At 49.2% G+C, this 18,613-nt stretch overlaps 1 protein-coding gene across 2 annotated transcripts; it reads right to left on the reverse strand.

Moving 5' to 3' along the window:
* Window positions 1–8,246: 8,246 nt before the first annotated feature.
* Window positions 8,247–16,901, reverse strand: LOC120920397 (zona pellucida sperm-binding protein 3-like). Of its 2 annotated transcripts, none has more exons than XM_040332467.1 (8): window positions 16,506–16,901; window positions 14,623–14,741; window positions 12,550–12,653; window positions 10,980–11,157; window positions 10,306–10,426; window positions 10,139–10,230; window positions 8,705–8,826; window positions 8,247–8,507 (listed from the first exon to the last, which is right to left on the reverse strand). In XM_040332467.1, exons 1-8 carry the CDS (start codon window positions 16,884–16,886, stop codon window positions 8,269–8,271), a joined length of 1,356 nt encoding a protein of 451 aa, XP_040188401.1. In that variant the 5' UTR covers window positions 16,887–16,901; the 3' UTR covers window positions 8,247–8,268. The 2 variants fall into 2 exon arrangements, with proteins under 2 accessions (XP_040188401.1, XP_040188400.1); XM_040332466.1 differs by having other exon boundaries at window positions 8,247–8,510.
* Between the last annotated feature and the right edge of the window lie 1,712 nt (window positions 16,902–18,613).

Consider the following 18,613-nt stretch of genomic DNA (forward strand, 5'->3'; position numbering starts at 1 on the left):
CTGCTATTGCATATTGGATGCAGCGATCCCGCATCCAATTCGCAATAGTGTGAACCCGGCCTTAAATAGAAGGGTCGCCACCAATATTTCGGAGAACCCCTGTCCTCCTCAGTAGCCAAGCTGCCAGATTCCACCTCTCCACCTGGGGACAGCAGATTGGACATTGAGAGAGAAGGTCTTCCCGGACTGATAATATCCAAGGAGATTCCACCGCCAGATGTTTTAGGACAGAAAACCATGGCCTCCTTCTGGGCCAGTGTGGCGCTATCAAGATCAGGGCCGTGTCCTCTGTCTGGAATTTCATCAAGACTGCAGGCAACGGTGCAGGGGGGGGGAGAAGGCATATCACCAGCTCTGAGAGAGAGACCGTCCACCCCTATTGCCCCGTCCCACTGGTTCAGAGAGACGAAGAGGGGAGTTTTTGCCTTCTCCCTTGAAGCATAAAGGTTCATACATGGAACCCCATCCCACTTTTGGGTAATCTTCCTGTAAGTGTCCTAACTCAGGATCCAGTCTCTCCCCCTGAGGAAGTCTGCCAGCTGGTTTAACTCCCCCCCCTTAGGTGTACCGCTCACAGGGAAAGCACTGCAACTTTGGCCCAGTTGTATATGGTTTCCGTCACAGGCCCACAGGGAACTGCTCCTGGTGCCCCCCTGTCGGTTGATGTAGGCAACCGCTGAGGGGTTGCCCGAGCGGACCTGAACGTGATGTCCCTGGAGCTCCTGCTGGAAGGTTTTGAGGGCCAGCGAAATGGCCTTTAGCTCCCCCAGTTTGATGACCATCCTGCATCTACGACTCTCCAGGAATCCTGCACCAGACTCACGCCTAGGTGTGCCCCCCTACCAGTGCCGCTTGCGAGGATCATGGACACTAGAAGTACCCATTCCAGACCCTGGTATAGATTTGCTGTCTTCCTCCTCCACCACGGGGATCTCTTTACCCATACTGGTGTAGCACTACCCCCGAAGGAGCTGCTGGTTTGTTTTGGGTGGCATGTTACCTCATGGCTCCTCCGCCGTCTTAGGGGTGTATGGTGCATATAGCAGTAGTAACGGAATGTCCGCGACAGGTGTCTCTTGCTGTGCTCTTTATTGCCAGCCGGGTAAAAACAATAAAACTTGTGGTGAAGAAGGTAGAGTTGAAAGGAGAAGAAGAATGGCAGATTCAGGCGTAATAGGGAAACAGTCCTGCTCCCACGTGTTGAGAAGCACAGCTCGTTAGGACTGTTCCATGGGAGCTGGTTCTGAAGCCTATGTTGAGAGGCGCAATACAGTAAAACCATTAATAGCTGTTCCATAGGTACTGGTCCGGAAAAACAGGTTGGGAAGCCACATGCGTTAAGACATTTATGGACTGTTCCATAGGAGCTCTTTCACATGTTGAAGAATGAAAGACTGTTCCAGAGGTACTGGTTCGGAACCACATGTTGGAAGTTAGTTATGGACTGTGCCATAGGAGCGGTTTCTGAGGTGCATGTTGAAGAACGCAACACATTAAAACAGTTGAGGACTGTTCGGACCATATGGATGTTCAATGGGAGCCGTGGCTGAAGAAGGGTAATATGCGCCTTTCAGGAGAAAACAATTTTGGAGAAAATAATAAAACTTGTGGTGAAGAAGGTAGAGTTGAAAGGAGAAGAAGAATAGCAGATTCTGGCGTAACAATAGGGAAACAGTCCTGCTCCCATGTGTAATACTTTGCGCCACTCCTGCTTGAGTGGGTATAGCGTACCCGGACAGGCCTCTCTCACTGACCTGGCAGCCAGAGTATCGCTCAAACCTTTAAGGTTAAGTCTCTGCCACAGACCCTCCTGGAAATAGACTCAGAAAGAAACCTCTGCCACAGGCCCTCCCGATTGTGGTTACGGAGATGAACCTCATTGATAGAATTACGCCTGGATTTCCTTCAAGTTGCTTTCAGGTACCGACTGACATGTGACCAGCCTCTCAGTGTGCAGATACCTTAAACCCTGGTGTTTTTTTGTCGAGACCCTATTGGATCACCAGCCTCTCATTGGCTCTCCTCAGATGGACTCCCCACCGAACAGCTATACCGATTGGGATCTTTAGGATTGGGAACCCAGTCGACTACTGGGCTCCCTGCCACAGCTCAAATGGTCCAGGAACACCGCGTGGAATGCACGCCCAGGTAAGCCATAACGGTGGGGCGCCGTCACCCTAAAAGGTGGGTACCACACTCGAAGAAGACCCAGAACCAATGGCGTCTGCCCCATAAATACCCTCCCCCAGCATGCAGAGCGAGGCTCAACCCTCCTGATTGGCTGCTGGGGGAAAAGCACCCAAACCTTGACTCCACTGCTGCCACCTACTGTCCTGGGGTGAGAAGAGCACCCCAGCAACAACAGAATGAGCCCATAGCACAGAGAGCTGAGACAGAGTCCCAAGTTTGAACACATTAACTGGATCAGAGTTCAATTAACACTCTGATCCCCCTCTAAAATTTAAATAGCACCAGTACTTTGAAGTAACCAGGCGGCTACACTGGTGTGATAACCGTCAAGTTCAAAGACCTTTGAGTGTGGTCCCAAACCAGGACTGGGACAAAAATTTGGCCCTGGACTTCATCCAGACTGGCCCACTATGACAGGTCTCTCCCACAGCGGCTGGACAATTCCCCCCCCCCCGGCCACCAAAGCACCCTCTCCCCCTTCACTAGCCACCATTTATTATAGTAGTATGGCTGGTACTCTTATAGGCAGTACCAGTGGGGAAGCTAGACATTATTTCACCCGGGGCAAAGAATCAGTTTGGTGCCCCCCTTACGGGACAAGATTAGGCAGAAGTGAGAAATTCCCAGGCCGCTGTCACTGAAGTCGGCCCACCGGGAAACTCCCTGTAGTCCCAATGGCCAGTCCATCCCTGTCCCAAACAGTGGCATACCATGGGTTATCACCACCCAAGGCAAGTAATTTGCACCCCCTAACCTGCAAACTTTTAGCACCACCTTTCCTTCCTATAATAGTACCGACCAGCCTGATTCCCACACTGACCTACCTATAGTATTCCTATACTGACCACTACACAACGTGTGTTTACTCTCTTGCTGCTTCCTCTCGCAAGACCATGTGCACTCCCCCCAGGCCAGCAACGTGATTCGTCTCACCTGCGTTTTGTTTTCCATCCCTGATCGATCTGCCACAATGGGTAAATGATTAGAGATCCTATCCGGAGGAGGAAAAGACAGCGGCGGATCACATAAAAGGTGGAGGCAGAACTCCAGGCACAACCTTTGCATGTGCCACCCGACATCATGGACAGGCTAGCCCTGCCACTGCACATGACCCTACTTGCCCAATCACAGAGCGCCAGCCATCCTGCCTGATATTAAACATGGCGGCCAGAGCGTAGGGACACAGCATTCAGACGCCGATTTGGATTTTGACCCCACCAAAATGTTGCACGCAAATAAAGTTTACACAGCAGCAGTCAAGTAAATTGTCCCACCAGCCACATTACCAAAAGTGTTGGGACGCCTGCCTTTACACACATAAACGTTAATATGTCTTCGTCCGGAGGGTTCAATATTGAGTTGGCCCACCCTTTGCTGCAAACAGCTTCAACTCTTCTGGGAAGGCCGTCCACAAGGTTTAGGAGGGTGTCTATGGGAATGTTGGACCATTCTTCCAGAAGAGCATTTGTGAGGTCAGGCACCGATGTTTGATGAGCAGGCCTGGCTTGCAGTCTCCGTTCCTATTCATCCCAAGAGGTGTTCTACCAGGGTTGAGGGCCCAGTGAAGGGCATTCTTAATGTAGCGACTGTACTTTTCGTACAGGTGCTATATTAAATTTAGTGGGGGAATGAGAGAGTTATGTTGCTCTCATTCATTTGATTTGTTAAATTTGGCTGTCGCCAATTCTGGATGGTCCTGTGGGTCAGTCTGTACTCCAGAGATGCAGTTTCATCTCTGGACGGCAGGTGATGCCAGAAGGGTCCAGGCAGAGCCGCTTCTTTCCCAGCAGCCAATTAGAGGAGTTTTCCCCTCGCAGGGCATGCTGGGGAGGAGTATTTCTGTGGCAGAGGACCGTTGTTCGGGGTTCCAGGTGCGGCACCTACCCTTGGGGTGTGCGCACATCACGGGCCCCACCACTATGGCCTACCAGGCCGGGGTCACGTGCTATGTGGATTTCCTGGCTCTGGGCTCTCATGGCCCGGAGCCACTGATGCTGGCAGGGGACCCCAGTGACTTACTGGGTTCCCACCTTATTGAGAAGATCCCAAGCTGGGTGCTGTTATCGGTCTGAGGAGAACCCGGAGGCAGGCGATCCAACAGGGCTTGAACCAACCATCAGGGATCTGGGTGACCGGACGCTGGCAGGTTGCATTCAGGCTGTCAGTCGGTGACCCCAAAAGACATACGGGGAGGATTCGCTTCTACCTTTCAAACACTAGGCCTGTGGCAGAGGTCTCACCCCAACACCCTGATTCAGTTCGAGCCAAGTCGGTGGCAGAGACTTGGTCCTTCCTAGAAGTTCTAAGTGACGCTCTGGCTGCCAGGCCTGTGAGAGGTCTGTCCAGGGGCACTGTCCGGCTGGAGTGGCAACGAGACGAATACAATTATAGAAGGCAGGACTGCTTTCTCCATCCGAAGCCTGATTCTGCAAAGTTGTTCTTCCTTCACCAAAACTATCCCATCTACTTCAGGTTGACATGTTGGTCGTGTTTGACCAGGAAAATAAAACATTTGAAAACATCAACCAACGATCTGGACATTCTGTTACTGCTCTCATCACCCCTAGACACAACATAGAGGTAACTTAAATACGCTGATCCCAAATTTAACCAGTAGCTCCTCCGGGGGTAGCGCTACATTAAGGGATCAGCATACCAAGACATTAAACAACTTTGTGGGAACAGCCCCTTCCAACATGACGGCACAAAGCAAAGTCCAAAAAAATAATTTTTTTTTAAAAAAAACACACACATGGATGAGCAAGTTTGGGGTGGAGGAACTTGACCGGCCTGCACAGAGTCCTTGCCGCAACCTGATAGAACACCTTTTGGGACGAATTGGAACTGACTGCAAGACGGCCCTTCTCCCCCAAACATCAGTGTCTGACCTCACAAAATGCACTTCTGGAAGAATGGTCAAACATTCCCATAGACACACTCCTAAACCTTGTGGACGGCCTTCCCAGAAGAGATGAAGCTGTTATAGCTGCAAAGGGCGGGGCCAACTCAATATTGAACCCTAAGACGCTATTAAAGTACATGTGCGTGTAAATGCAGGTGTCCCAATACTTTTGGTAATATGGTGTGGCTAGTGGGACAAGTCACTTGACTGCTGCTGTGACAACCATTTGCATGGTCCCTACAGTAAAACACTTGGGTATGCAGCATCATGGGCCGTTAGAGAGGCAAAGGGTGGACCAACTCAATATTGAACAGAGATGCTATTAAAGTTCATGTAAAAGGCAAGTGGCCCAATACAGTCGTTACCATATGGTACGAGACCACCACTGGTAGGAACACACCAGCAACCTTCCCTTCTAAAAAAATATCTCCATAGATTTTTTTTTTTGGGTGGACAAGGGCTCTCTAGCAACACACATGGTGGTTCCCAGAAAGCTTAGGCCAGGGTTTGACAAATTTGTTTGGAATCTAGGAGCCAGCTAAAAAAGTTAGGAGCCAGAAACACGCCCCCGTCAAGCCGAGCTCGTGCGCAGAAGCATACGTGAGTGGCGCCTGCATATGAAAGTGGTGTTCAAACCACACATGTGAGGTGTCGCCGCGATCGTTAGAGCGAGAGCAATAATTCTAGCCCTAGACCTCCTCTAACTCAATTTTTGAACGTAGCCTATGGAGATTTTTAAAGGGTAAAAGTGCGTCGCCATTCCACAAGCAGACACAATTTTGAAGTGTGACGTGTTGGGGGATCAATTTACTCGGCGTAACATTATCTTTCAGAATATAAAAAAATAAAAAAAATTGGGCTAACGTAACTGGTGTCTTAATTAAAAAGGTGTATTTTTCCCTAAAAAGTGCGTTTGTAAGACCACTTCGCAAATACGGTGTGACAGAAAGTATTGCAATGACCGCCATTTTATTTTCTAGGGTGTTATAATGTTTGGGGGTTCTAATAGAGGGAAGGAGATGGCAGTGAAAATACAGGGGAAGCTCCATTAGTCTTGTCATGCCAATGGCCACCACAAGATGGTGCCAGATCACAGAAGGAAGCATAGGCCTGCAGAAAGCCACGGCCTCAATTACCGGCCGGTGCGGCCTGACACGATCGTGCGGCAGGGGCGCACAGACACAGGATACCCCATCCTGTGTCCCCCCACATCGCGCAATCACATCAGGCCGCGCCAGCCGATAATTGAGGCCGCGGCCCTCTGCAAACCTATGCTTCCTTCCCCAGGTCGCTAACTCTAGTTTCAATTGCGACCTGGCGCCCAGATTTTGTTAGGCCATATAACCTTCAAGAGATGCAATTCAATGCCTCTACAAGTGCAACTCCAGCTAAAAGTTGGAAGAGGTCCGAACCAACCTGTTGGCGCCTATTGTGGTGGGTATGTGACCCCCCTACCAGTGGCAGCTGGTGCTCCATTTTGGGGGGCTGAAAACAAAACCCCCCCCCCCCAACCAGCCTCCCATGTGACAGAGCAGACCTGTAAATCATGGCTCTAGGAAAGTGCTAGGACCCTTTGTGGTATAAACATACAGGAGGGGTGTATTGAAATGCTCCAGCAGATTGTTGGGTGAAGGGCTGAAGCAGAGGTTAATTCCAGGGGCAGAGGTGAAGCACAGCTCCCCCCCTCGGTCTGATCACAGGCCGAGAAGAAAAAAAACAGAGCACAAGGTGCTGCTGTATATGGGTGGGGTGGACAGACAAATACATTACCTGTCTCCTCCTCCATTCAGAGCGAAAGGAGACAGCGCCGCCTGGGGAAGGCACCACCCATTTCCTATGACAGTGCAGACATGGAGAATGACCCAATGAGTGTAGAGGCACAGCATCAAAAACCCTGCGAATGGAGTCTTTCCTGCCATCACGCTTCCCATGGAGCACTGTGTCCAGCGCCTGACCACAGTGCACTAGAAGTTCCTTAAGGGCCATTTTTGTTATTTTTGACTGGCTTTGGGGGGGGTGGCACCCATGCACCCCCTATGGGCAGGCCACCACTGCCTCCTACCAATATCAGAGACCACATTCCCACTGAAACTAGTTTCACAGCAGCCGGTAAGCAGGGCCGGCCTTTGGGGTGTGAGCTGTGTGGCCATCCAGAGGCGTACCAAGAGGGGGGGGGGCGAGCTGCCCCTGGGTACCACACACTGGGGGGGTGTCAGAACAGCAATTGTATTACACCCGTGGTGGCAGTGCCACAGGTTTAGGCAGTGGTGCACAGGCAGGGAGAGGCTAGCTACAGTGGCGAGGGGGGTGCAGGGTGACACCGCTGCATCTACCATCCCCTCTTACGGCCATGGGCTGCCCGTCCGTGTGATCCCGGATGTCACACAGGCACAGCTGAGTGAAGGTGCCTCCCCCCTCCTCTGTTTATGTGTAAACAGGGGAGAGGACCTGCTGTGCCGCCGTGCTTATCTAAGGTACTGAAGGGGGAGGCGGTGACACTGAATGGGGGGCTACACATTGAAGGGGGGTCTGTGTAACATGCAGGGGGTTCAGAGCTGCAGGGTTCTGTGCAATGTAAAGGAGTCCAGTGATGCAGGGTGCTGTGTAATGTAAAGGGGTCCAGTGATGCAGGGTGCTGTGTAATATAAAGGGGTCCAGTGATGCAGGGTGCTGTGTAATGTAAAGGGGTCCAGTGATGCAGGGTGCTGTGTAATGTAAAGGGGTCCAGTGATGCAGGGTGCTGTGTAATGTAAAGGGGTCCAGTGATGCAGGGTGTAATGTAAAGTTAAATAAAAAAATAAAAGTGTTAAATATTTTCTTTGTGTAGGTTTAGGTGACAAGGGGTGAAGGGGAGGGGGTGCCACAGGATTAGCTCGCACAGGGCGCCTGAACACCTAAGGCCAGCAAGAGAACCTTTTAATGGGGCACAGTAGCACAACTGAGGGGGCGGGGTCTCATGTTCTGGGAATGGTCAGTTGGGGAGGAGAAAGGACCCAGACTGGCATGAAAGATCCTGAATGGAGGGTCCATTAACCGACAGCACAAAACCCCCATTTGTGGCAACCATTGGAATATTTAGAAGACATTTGACAACTCATCTAGAGAAACTTAGGATATTACTCGGCTAATACCACAAGAAAGCAATTGAGAAAACTTTAAATGCAAACAAATCAGTTTTATTGCTGTACATTGGCCACGTTACGTTTCCTTGATCCAATTTTCCAGGCTAGCACAGCCCCCACCAGTACAGTCACCCACAGGCCTCCCACAGCCATCACCATCCAGGGCTTCACTTCTTGTTCAGGGTCAGCACGCACAGCAAGAGCCTGGCCACTCTCGGGTTGGAGGTCAGCCTCCGGATCGATGATCCAAATGGGGCCCAGGAGCTGTGTGTGGATCACTTCATCTGATCGCTCTTCTGTGGAGAGAAACAAGAACTTAAGACTATATTGCCATAGGGACATTACCTCATGGTCAAGGGTTCTGGCTAATTGGACAAATTCAGATTTCGCCATCCTACCTTGGCAACACATGACTTGGAACAAAAAGCATGATACCCAGGAAAATAGCATTTTCAGGTCAACCTCCCTTGGTCTGACAGGAGGAACTCACCAGCTAGATGCCTCTTCCATGGTCTTCTGGATCCTGGCCTCAGCCTTCTGGGTTGAGAAGCGTCACAGTTTCCAGACTCACAGCAACTGCAGATGTTGGCAGCTCCTTCCACGGGGGACCACCTGGAAGGATGGACAGTCAACTTGTAGAGAAGTGACATTGACCATTTTATACAGCCAACAAGTTCTAGAATCTCCTGAAAAATTGCATTGGAAAATTTTCACCCAGGTCATGTGCTAGTTGGCAAGGGAGGCCTTTTAAAGAACCAAATCCAAGGCTAATAGCTTGACAAATTAGCCTTGTGCCAATTGAAATTTGCCCCCAATTGTAGAAGTCTGGGCTGCAGGTGGTCCAGACGTAGGATTTCCATTCCCTAGGGCTATATATTGTACATAGCTGTAACGGTCAGGGGTTAACACCGTTCACGATCTCCCATTCCATCAACCCAAGACAGCTTCCGACACTCCAACCATCCAGCAGACCCGATCCATTCCATAAGAATTCCCCCAGAATTAAGACAAGCTCTGTTCCGAGTCAAAATGTATGAACACTTTTAATGGTTAGCTCTCAGGTTTATATACAGTTGCAAGGCCTGTTTCAGCAATCACATGAACAATCAAACTCTCCACCCAACATCACTCACTGGGGCTTCAATCACATTTTAGACAATTACATAGTTAATTATCCACCAGACATTCCATCTCCGACATTAAGTGATTCACCTGCAGAATACACATTTTTATGTCAGACGTTTTGGCACCGATCTGACATAATTACTACAGTTGACAGTACATTCCACAAAAAACAAAACAGTATTAGCATACTTAATGAGAGATCTAGGGGCCATGCTGTCTACCAAGCTCAAATCCACCTCACCCCCAGTACAGACTCAATTAGCATAACAGCCTATGTTACACAGAGGAATGAGACACTGGTAAGCCAACAACTTGTAATTAGTTCTTTGCAGAAAATATATTGTGGATTACTGTCCATGCTAAAACAATCCAACATATGTTCCTTATTTCCTGGCTCAATCTGTGCCCAAAAGTGATGCAGACCATATAGAAAGACATCTTGTTTAGCCCCACAAGTTGACTTGAGCTGGATGGTACCAACAGGCAGCCCAAATACCCATCTCTATGGCCAACTTTACCAAACCCAAGGTCCATACAGGTCAGTTGTGTTGTCAAGTATCTCCTCAGCATTTGTGCTAATAGACACACCCATTGACTCCTCACAAGTCCCTAGTACAAGGCTAACCCAGCTTGGTGCAAGCAGTTGTGTCTGAGGGTAACAGGTCAACCAGCTAGCCATTTTAGGTCAGGATATGTTCCTGTACTAGTAGATGACCCAAGGGCATCAGGGGTGACATTCTGTAGGTACCATGTTACCCCAAATACAAGCTGTACAGCTAGGCAGAGGTTTGTAACTTACGAGTTGCTGGTTTTGCTGAAGGAACAGGCCTTGTTAGTTGGGTTTGGTTCCTGGTTGAGTGGGACGGCTTTCAAAACACAGTAGATATAGATCTGAGGAGAGAATATATTCATTAAGCGCCCATTGCCACATTCAGCACCATCAGGATTACACAGGCCGCTACTTACTGTTGGCTGGTTGCGGCCTGTAAATCTAAAGGCATCAACCTCGAAGCGCAGTATGTTCGGCTCAGGTCTCTGGGATATAAAGGTGGAGGAAGAGTCTTCTTGCTGCCCATCCACCAGGCATCTACAGAGAGAGTTAAGGAAAATGCACCATTATACACGTGAATTTGTAGATGTACAAGCTACAGGGCCATAGTGGGACCAAATTGCAAAAGGGGTCAAGGGACTCTGTAGACCTCGGTCAAGGGACTCTGTAGACCTCGGTCAAGGGACTCTGTAGACCTCGGTCAAGGGACTCTGTAGACCTCGGTCAAGGGACTCTGTAGACCTCGGTCAAGGGACTCTGTAGACCTCGGTCAAGGGACTCTGTAGACCTCGGTCAAGGGACTCTGTAGACCTCCCACCTCATAATAAAATACTAAAGCCCAGAAAGGTTTATATTGTGGAAGGAGTTACACTGTCACAATTAGTCCCTGGTGGGGATATTCTCTGGCGACTTCACAGGAAGTGAGGTCACCAGAACAAGGAGAAACAAGACTGTTCTAACCCTCACATCCTGTTGGAAAGGGTTTGTCATGGTTGACTTTAGGGATTCACATCTGCTGCCCCCCCTCCCCACACAGCTTCTATAGTCAAGATTGACCTACAAAGTCACATCACAGAAATTGAATATTTACCCATAATTGTTAATGAGCTCATAGCGAGGGGTGGAATCTGGGTCCAGAGCCAACAATGCCACACAGCTGTCCACAACGATCCTCATAGGCACATGGTTGTCTACAGTCACAAAAGCCTCAATGTGCAAGGAGTTACCCAGAGATACAACATTGGAGTCCCGCAGACCACTCCAATCATCTGCAAAAAAAGACCGGAGAAACCTTGTTAAGCAAGACGTGTCAAGGCAACAATGTTATCTATCAAGCTGGATAAAGTTGGGGCAAGCCAAGATTACTGGATATGGTGGCAGAAATGGCAAAGGGCACTAAAAAAAATTAAAAATCTCAATAGAATGTTTATGAACCTTATAGCAAGTCAATGGTGGGTTTGAAACAACCACAGCCTTAAATATTCAGAGATCCTCAAATATTGAGCTACTTGTCTTGGATACCAGTTGGTATAGCCAACCTACATGAAGTGTGAAGAATAGTTCTGTAGCCAAGTCTCAAAAGATGCCAGGGGTATGCGAGAAATCAGATTTTGTCTTTGTGCATTTAGCTGGGGCCGATGTATCAAGGTTCACTTAGTCTGAAGTCCCATAGCCAGGGCCTGTGTATGGTTAGGGCTGGCATGGCATCACCTAGCAGGGGCCACATGTAGACTGCCCCATCCAGAGGGGTGACTGGTCATTTAGCAACCCACAGCTTTCTGCATTTACAGTTTAAAGCGGAGGTTCACCCTCAAAATGAACTTTCCAGCATCCTTTTTTTTTATTCTAGCATAAAATTCGGCATTGTAGCGCGAGCTACAGTATGCCGGTCTTACATTTTTATCCCCGTACTCACTGTTTAATCCTACCTAGACGATTCCCACTGCCCACGGGGAATGGGCGTTCCAATCCAGACGGAAAGTGATTGACGGCCGGCTCTGGCGCGCCACGCTTCTCCGGAAATAGCCGAAATAGGCTTGGCTCTTCACGCTATGCGCAGGCGCCGTGAAGAGCCGAGACCTACTCCGGCTGTCTTCGGGGAGCGTGACGTGCCAGAGTCGGCCGTCAATCACCCTCCCTCTTGCTAGGAACGCCCATTCCCCGCGGCAGACGGAATCGTCTAGGTACGATAAAACAGGGAGTACGGGGATAAAAAAATGTAAGACCGGCATACTGTAGCTCGCGCTACGATGCCGAATTTTATGATGAAATGTTGTTCAGCAGGGTGAACCACCGCTTTAAAGCGGAAGTAAACCCATTCCTGGCATGCCGGGAATGCCAACTGTCACATTGGTTGTGCTCTCAACCAAACTGTCAAACCATCCAATGGCTGGTGTCATAACTGATCACATGTGCAGCATCATGGCAGTTGAAGATTAAACAGAGGCCAAGACGCGCCTTAGCAGCCGTCAATCAACTCCTCTTCGCTTAGAAACGCCCATTCCCCGCTCGGAGCCGGAAAACAAGGGCTCATAACGATATGTAAAAGAAAAAAAAAAATTAAGAGCATACTGCAGATGTTAGCAGTATGCTACATCTAATGTCAAAGTGGATTTTTGGGTGAACCTCCGCTTTAAATGTCAAGTCTGAGAAGTTCCCACCTTTCATCAGATTCAGTGCAAAGGAGAGCCTCTCCTCCATGGATATGGTGGAGCTGAAGGGAATCCAGGTTGGTCTAATGGCGTTGCTGCTGACATTTCCATGCCTAAAATAGAGACAAAGTAAATATATTTTGCCCAATATGCAAACGTTATCTTCATATAAAAAGCTTTAAAGCAAAGGCATCGTTAGGGGGGCTGGAGCCCCGAAAAGCCCAGAGTCTCAGGCATGGGGTATTTAATTGTTGCCCCGAGCAGGGACCATTCTGATTCCGAGAACCGCAGAGTGTGGCTGAGAGACAAAGCAGGTCCAGCCTTCTGGAGCCTGCAGCGCCTATGATGGACGTCCCACTGGTCCAATACCCGGACCACAAGACATGCGACATCCATCATAGGTGCTGCAAGATCCAGAAGGTGGGCATTACAATGCTGCCGCCACATCCCGGCGGCTCTTCTCCTTGGCTCCTCCTCTGGCTGGATCTCCATGATCATGATGGGCATTGGGCGCGCTGGTAAGCCACACAACCCCACCATACACCCCTGCCCCCCTTCCCATGGCCTTGGGCTGAAGCCTCTTTTTGCCACCTAGCAATGCCCCCGCTTTAAAAAGGGAGCTTCCATGACCCAGGTTTGCAAAGCATGCCAGTAAGAGACACTAGAGCACTGGGCACAACAGCTGCAGTAAAATACCAGTTTTGCTTGGTGACAACCATCTGCTGGTGGCACATGGTAGAGATGCATTTCACACAGCCAATAGAAAAACGATTCCCATTACTGTCGTAACTACTATGGGGTCTATTTAAGCGAGCTCACTATAGTGACATGAAATCTGCCGGTTCCAAGGCTGTCACACTTGTCCTGGCTTTACCAATTAGCAAGTCAGCCCAAGCCGGTGACAAGTGTTGGGAAACACAACTTCCCATTTCTGGCCCAGATTCAAAAAGGACTTACGACGGCGTATCTCCTGATACGCCGTCGTAAGTCCGAATGTGAGGCGTCGCATCTATGTGGCTAATTCATAGAATCAGATACGCCTCACTGTTGCCAAGATACGACTGACGCAAGTCTTACGCCGTCGTATGTTGGGTGCATATTTACGCTGGCCGCAAGGGGCGCTTCTGTAGATTTACGCATTGAATATGCAAATGAGGTAGATACGTCAATTCACGAACGTACTTGCGCCCGCTACGCCATTTACGTTAGGCTTACGTCCGGCGTAAAGTTACCCCTGCTAGATGAGGCGCAGCCAATGCAAAGTATGGCCGTCGGAACAGCGTCGTATTTTACGTCGTTTGCGCAAGTCGTACGTGAATGGGCGTAGGTTACGTTCACGTCGACCAAGCATTGAGCCGGAATAATTTAGGGAGAAAATTTGACGCGATACTAAGCATGCGCGCGCCGTTCGTTAGGCGCATCATTTACGTGGGGTCACGATTCATTTCCATACAACACGCCCCCTACCAGCCTACTTTGAATTACGCCGGCCCATTTATGCTACGCCGCCGCAACTTACGGGGCAAGCGCTTTGTGAATACTGCACTTGCCTGTCTAAGTTGCGGCGGCGTAGCGTAAATAGGATACGCTACGCCCGCACAAAGATGCGCCCAGATACGCGAATCTGGCCCTAGGTCTTGTATGGGTCTCCATTGCCTCGTTTCCACTGAGCAGATCGGTACGCCATTTTGAGTGTTGCCATTATGAAAGCGGCCCATACAACCGAACCATACCGCACCATTCTGTGTCCTGCTTCTGATGTGGGGGCCATAGAAAAATGGTACGGGTCGGGCGGAGCTTCAATACATTCCACTGATTGGCAGACACTCTAGGCATTTTTTCTAAACCCTGTATGGCCCCTGACGGTCCGACTTGCAGTGGAAACGCTCACCTGATTAGGCCAGACCATTGTAACCCTTCCAAAACTGTACCGACCCGAACCATTCCGCTCAGTGGAAATGAGGCATACAGCTCAGCAGGTTTTAAGCAGCAAAAATAACCAAGTTAATCAATGCACAACGACTTGGGGGGGACTGGCATCATACAGACAAATGGCACACAATTGACCCAATTAATACTCACCGGGGGTAGTAGCACTGAACGCCGATGTTGGCACTGTTGGTTCGGGTGATTGGAACATTCCTGGATGAAGAGGGTTTGTAGGCGATGTTTGTAGCGTACAGGAGGAAGTCGGTGGTTGTCTGTAACAGAATCATATCATAGACCTAAAGAGGAATTCCTAACATGGCAGTCAGGTAGGCATTGCCAAAGCGTAGATAGGTGGCCCTTTCGTCCCCAGCTCAGCCTCACTATTACTTCTATGCTGCTTGTTGTCTCCATCTGTGGATATGGAGTGAATTTGAAGCCTAGGGGGTCTTTTCCTGTGGAGTCCTGAAATATCAAATCCTATAGGGCAGAGCTGGGCAGCATTAGTAGCAGCACTTCACACCAAGATATCAGGACACAGGACTAAAACTTCAAGGGAATTTAAACTGGAATAGTTGGCAAGTATGGGGCAGCTGCTTTGGGCCCCACAACAATGATGGGCCAGCTGCCCTTTTACCCTGCCTTAAAGATGGCCCTGGTAGGTACTCCTTGTCCTAGGTTGACACTGTTTAGTAGAGTTGTCATCCTAATAATGGATCAGCAGACTACAAAGCCTTCCCCATTTGTGAAGAGGAGGAAGGCAATATATAGTCCAACACTTTGTCCTAGGGTGACACCACAGTCTGTCACCAATATGGACCAGCAGACTACAAACCATCCCTGTTATGGAGGAAAGGGAGTGCCATGGAGTTTTAACACCCTCATTGTCCTAGGGCAGGGTTCCATGAACCCTAGAGTTCCTCCAGGAGGCGGCTAGGGGTTCCTTGAGCTAGGAAGAGTCCTCTTTTGAAAAAGTTGAGAAAAGCTGTCATAAAGGTGACAACGCTGCTCAATACGGTTGTGACCCTAAAGCAATGTAGCCACCACCTCTAAAAGGACCAGTAAGCTACAAAACCATAGTTGCCAACAGACTCCAAAAATGTATAGGGACACTTTGTATGTAGGCGGAGTCTTATTATAATTAGGGGGGTGTGGCATTTGTTTGTAGGCATGGTGTAGCTGGGGGGGTGGAAAAATACAGCATGTGTATTAGCGATTCAGTCGCCGCACCATTTACAGAAGACCAGTTTTCATGTAGGCCGAAGAAAAGAGGCGGCGCCGGAGTGGCAATGAAAGTGGCCACCAATAGAAATGGAGCAGCGCCGCCTCTTGTTTCTTCCTCATCAGAGCTGGTCTTCTATAAAATGGTGAAGATTCACTAGTGGCAGCCCTGGACCTCAAGCGGTGGCTCTGGGAAGAGAACCCCCCCCCCCCCCCCAACAACTTCCTGGGACAAGGGTCTAAATAGCGTGAATGTCCCAGAAAATTTGGGACTGTTGGCAACTATGCAATAGTACAAATTTTTCTGGGGGGTCTAGATGGCCCTCACACCACCAAGATTGCAGCAGGTTACCCAGGAAAATTATACACAAAAGCAATCTCCACCCCCCCCCCCCAGATTTACTATAGCAGGAGGTCTATGCCAAGTAGTCAATTTCAACCTCATAGAGACACCCCCCCCCCCCCCCAGAGAGACACCCCCTAAAAAAAAAGGAAGGCAACCCCCCCCCCACCGAAGCGGCACATGGCCATGTTAAATTTGCACCCACATTGTACTCATAGGGAAGGGGTAGGGTTATCACCTCATCCCTTTAAAACCAAACACACATGAATTACACAGGTTCAGGGGCTAATTTAATGCAGATAAGGCACCAGGTTTAATTACCACCTTAATCAGCCACCAAATCTGTGTAATTAATGCGTTTGGGTTTAAAGGGATGAGGTGGCAACCCTAGATAGGCATTGGCCCCACAACCCAATTCAATGGTAGATCCAGCTTTAGCCTAGAACATAAGCCATAGTTCTAGAAGACAACCAACCTGAACCCGGTTCCCACAATCCTGCAGACTGATCTGGAAGGTGACGGTGTCCTGGTCCTCGGAGGACGGCTCACAGAGCTCAGAACCCAGGGTGAGGTCAGACGCCTTGATCAGTTTTCCATTCCCATAGAGATTCTTCTGGATGGTCACCACCATCATGTCCTCCAAGCACATTATACTGACCACCCCCCTAGAAGGCACCAAGAGCTGCCTAGGAGAACCTCTTGCAGAACCCCAACCAGACTGGAGGGAATCCTTCCGCCTGGATCCAGTCTGCTGGCTGTGCCAATTGGCCTGACCTAGGACCAGATCCAATGCCAAGCCGACCACAAGGAACCCACCAAGCCAAATCATTGTGACCAGAGAAGAAACACAGTCCATGCTTCTTGCTGGTGTGAGAGTTTATACACCCTGCAGTAATTACCCCACCTGGGGGAGATCAACCTTGACCAATCCTGACCAACCATGACCACCCCCCCCCCTCTGCTGACAGCAACCTGCCCCACCTGTGCTAACTGCCTGACACCCTCCTCATCAGGAGCTTAAAGGAGACAGAACTGCTGCAACCCTACAGTCCTGTATCAATCACAATGTTCCCAAAATGGTGTCAAAAGTGTCCGATGTGTCCGCCATAATGTCGCAGTCATGATAAAAATCGCTGACCACCACCATTACTAGTAAAAAAAAAGATATATTAATAAAAATGCCATATAACTATCCCCTATTTTGTAGACGCTATAACTTTTGCGCCAATCAATAAACTCTTATTGCGATTTTTTTTTACTAAAAATATGTAGAAGAATACGTATCTAAACTGAAGAAAAAAAACGCTTTTTTTAAAAAAAATTGGGGATATTTATTATAGCAAAAAGTACAAAATATTGCTTTTCTTTTCAAAATTGTCGCTGTATTTTAGCGCAAAAAATAAAAACCGCAGAGGTGATCAAACACCACCAAAAGAAGGATCTATTTGTGGGGAAAACAGGACGTCAATTTTGTTTGGGAGCCACGTCGCACGACCGTGCAATTGTCCGTTAAAGCGACGCAGTGCCGAATTGCAAAAAATGCTCTGGTCTTTGGCCAGCCAAATGGTCCGGAGCTGAAGTGGTAGAACTGCTGTAACCCTACAGTCCCCTAGGCACCTAGGCGTTGGGATAACACGTGGAAAAAACGCATTTATGCACTGCGTTGAATTTTAACGCAGCCCATTAAAAAAAAAACGTGTCGAAAACTCAACAGGCATGTTCTAAAAACGCATATCGCATTTTTCAAAGCACAGAAGTGAATGGGCGCTGACTTAAGTCGTGCGTTCTAATGCCATTCTAAATACCTATCACTGTGCGGAACGCTGTGGGTTGCCGCGCTTTGTGATAGGGCGAGGGGAAAATGTGCGTTTTCCTCACTGATCAAGTGGGGGGGGGGAAAAATGAACACGTGACTCAAAAAACGCACTTAAAAAATGTGTTGCTTTTTTTGGTGCGCCACCATTGGTTGCATTTTTCCATTTGTTTTAATGTGGAGCTGCATTTTGGCGCAATTTTAAAAAGCGCACCAAAGATGCAGCATGCAGGACCGCAGCGCAGTGGTGTAAAGAATCCCATAGGATTTAAAGGGAGACATTTTTCATGCGTTTTTTCTTGTGAGGTAAAAAATGTAGGAAAAACGCATCAGTGCGAAAGCAGTCTTACTGCTTGCTTCAACCCCTTGGACCCGGTCACACTACGCTTACAGAGCGGTGGGTTGCGCTTGGTAGGTGCTCTGCCTGCCGAAAATGACGGAGGATATTACTTCTGCCGCGGCCGCAAAGCATTGTGGTCACGGCCTGGTGAGGGAGCGAATGCGGCTCAACTGCAGGGTAGTACCGCCCCTCAGCCGCTGATGTGACAGGCCCTAAATAACGCACAGGGCCCTTTTGTTTACCAATACAGCACAATACATGCGTTCTCCATGGTGCGACGTGCAACGTACTCTACCGTTCAGCGTGTTTGGCGGACCATTTACCACAACACGCTAGGGCGCGGAGAAGCATGTGTTACTACAACGTACAAGTATGAATAGGTTGCGCGTCAACACACCCAAAAAAATCGCCCCTGCGCTTTTGTCGGCTA

The sequence above is a fragment of the Rana temporaria genome, chromosome 13 (assembly GCF_905171775.1).
Source record: "Rana temporaria chromosome 13, aRanTem1.1, whole genome shotgun sequence".
NCBI classification, from domain to species: Eukaryota; Metazoa; Chordata; class Amphibia; order Anura; family Ranidae; genus Rana; species Rana temporaria.

What these genes read in the sequence shown, in the direction of transcription:
- LOC120920397 (XM_040332466.1), bottom strand. Translation starts at nt 16,886, where the DNA reads ATGGACTGTGTTTCTTCTCTGGTCACAATGATTTGGCTTGGTGGGTTC. An exon ending in CAGGCCGCAACCAGCCAACA is followed by an intron (nt 10,231 to 10,305) that starts GTAAGTAGCGGC and finishes TTCTCTCCTCAG; the next exon opens with ATCTATATCTACTGTGTTTT. An exon ending in TTCAGCAAAACCAGCAACTC is followed by an intron (nt 8,827 to 10,138) that starts GTAAGTTACAAA and finishes CCATCCTTCCAG; the next exon opens with GTGGTCCCCCGTGGAAGGAG.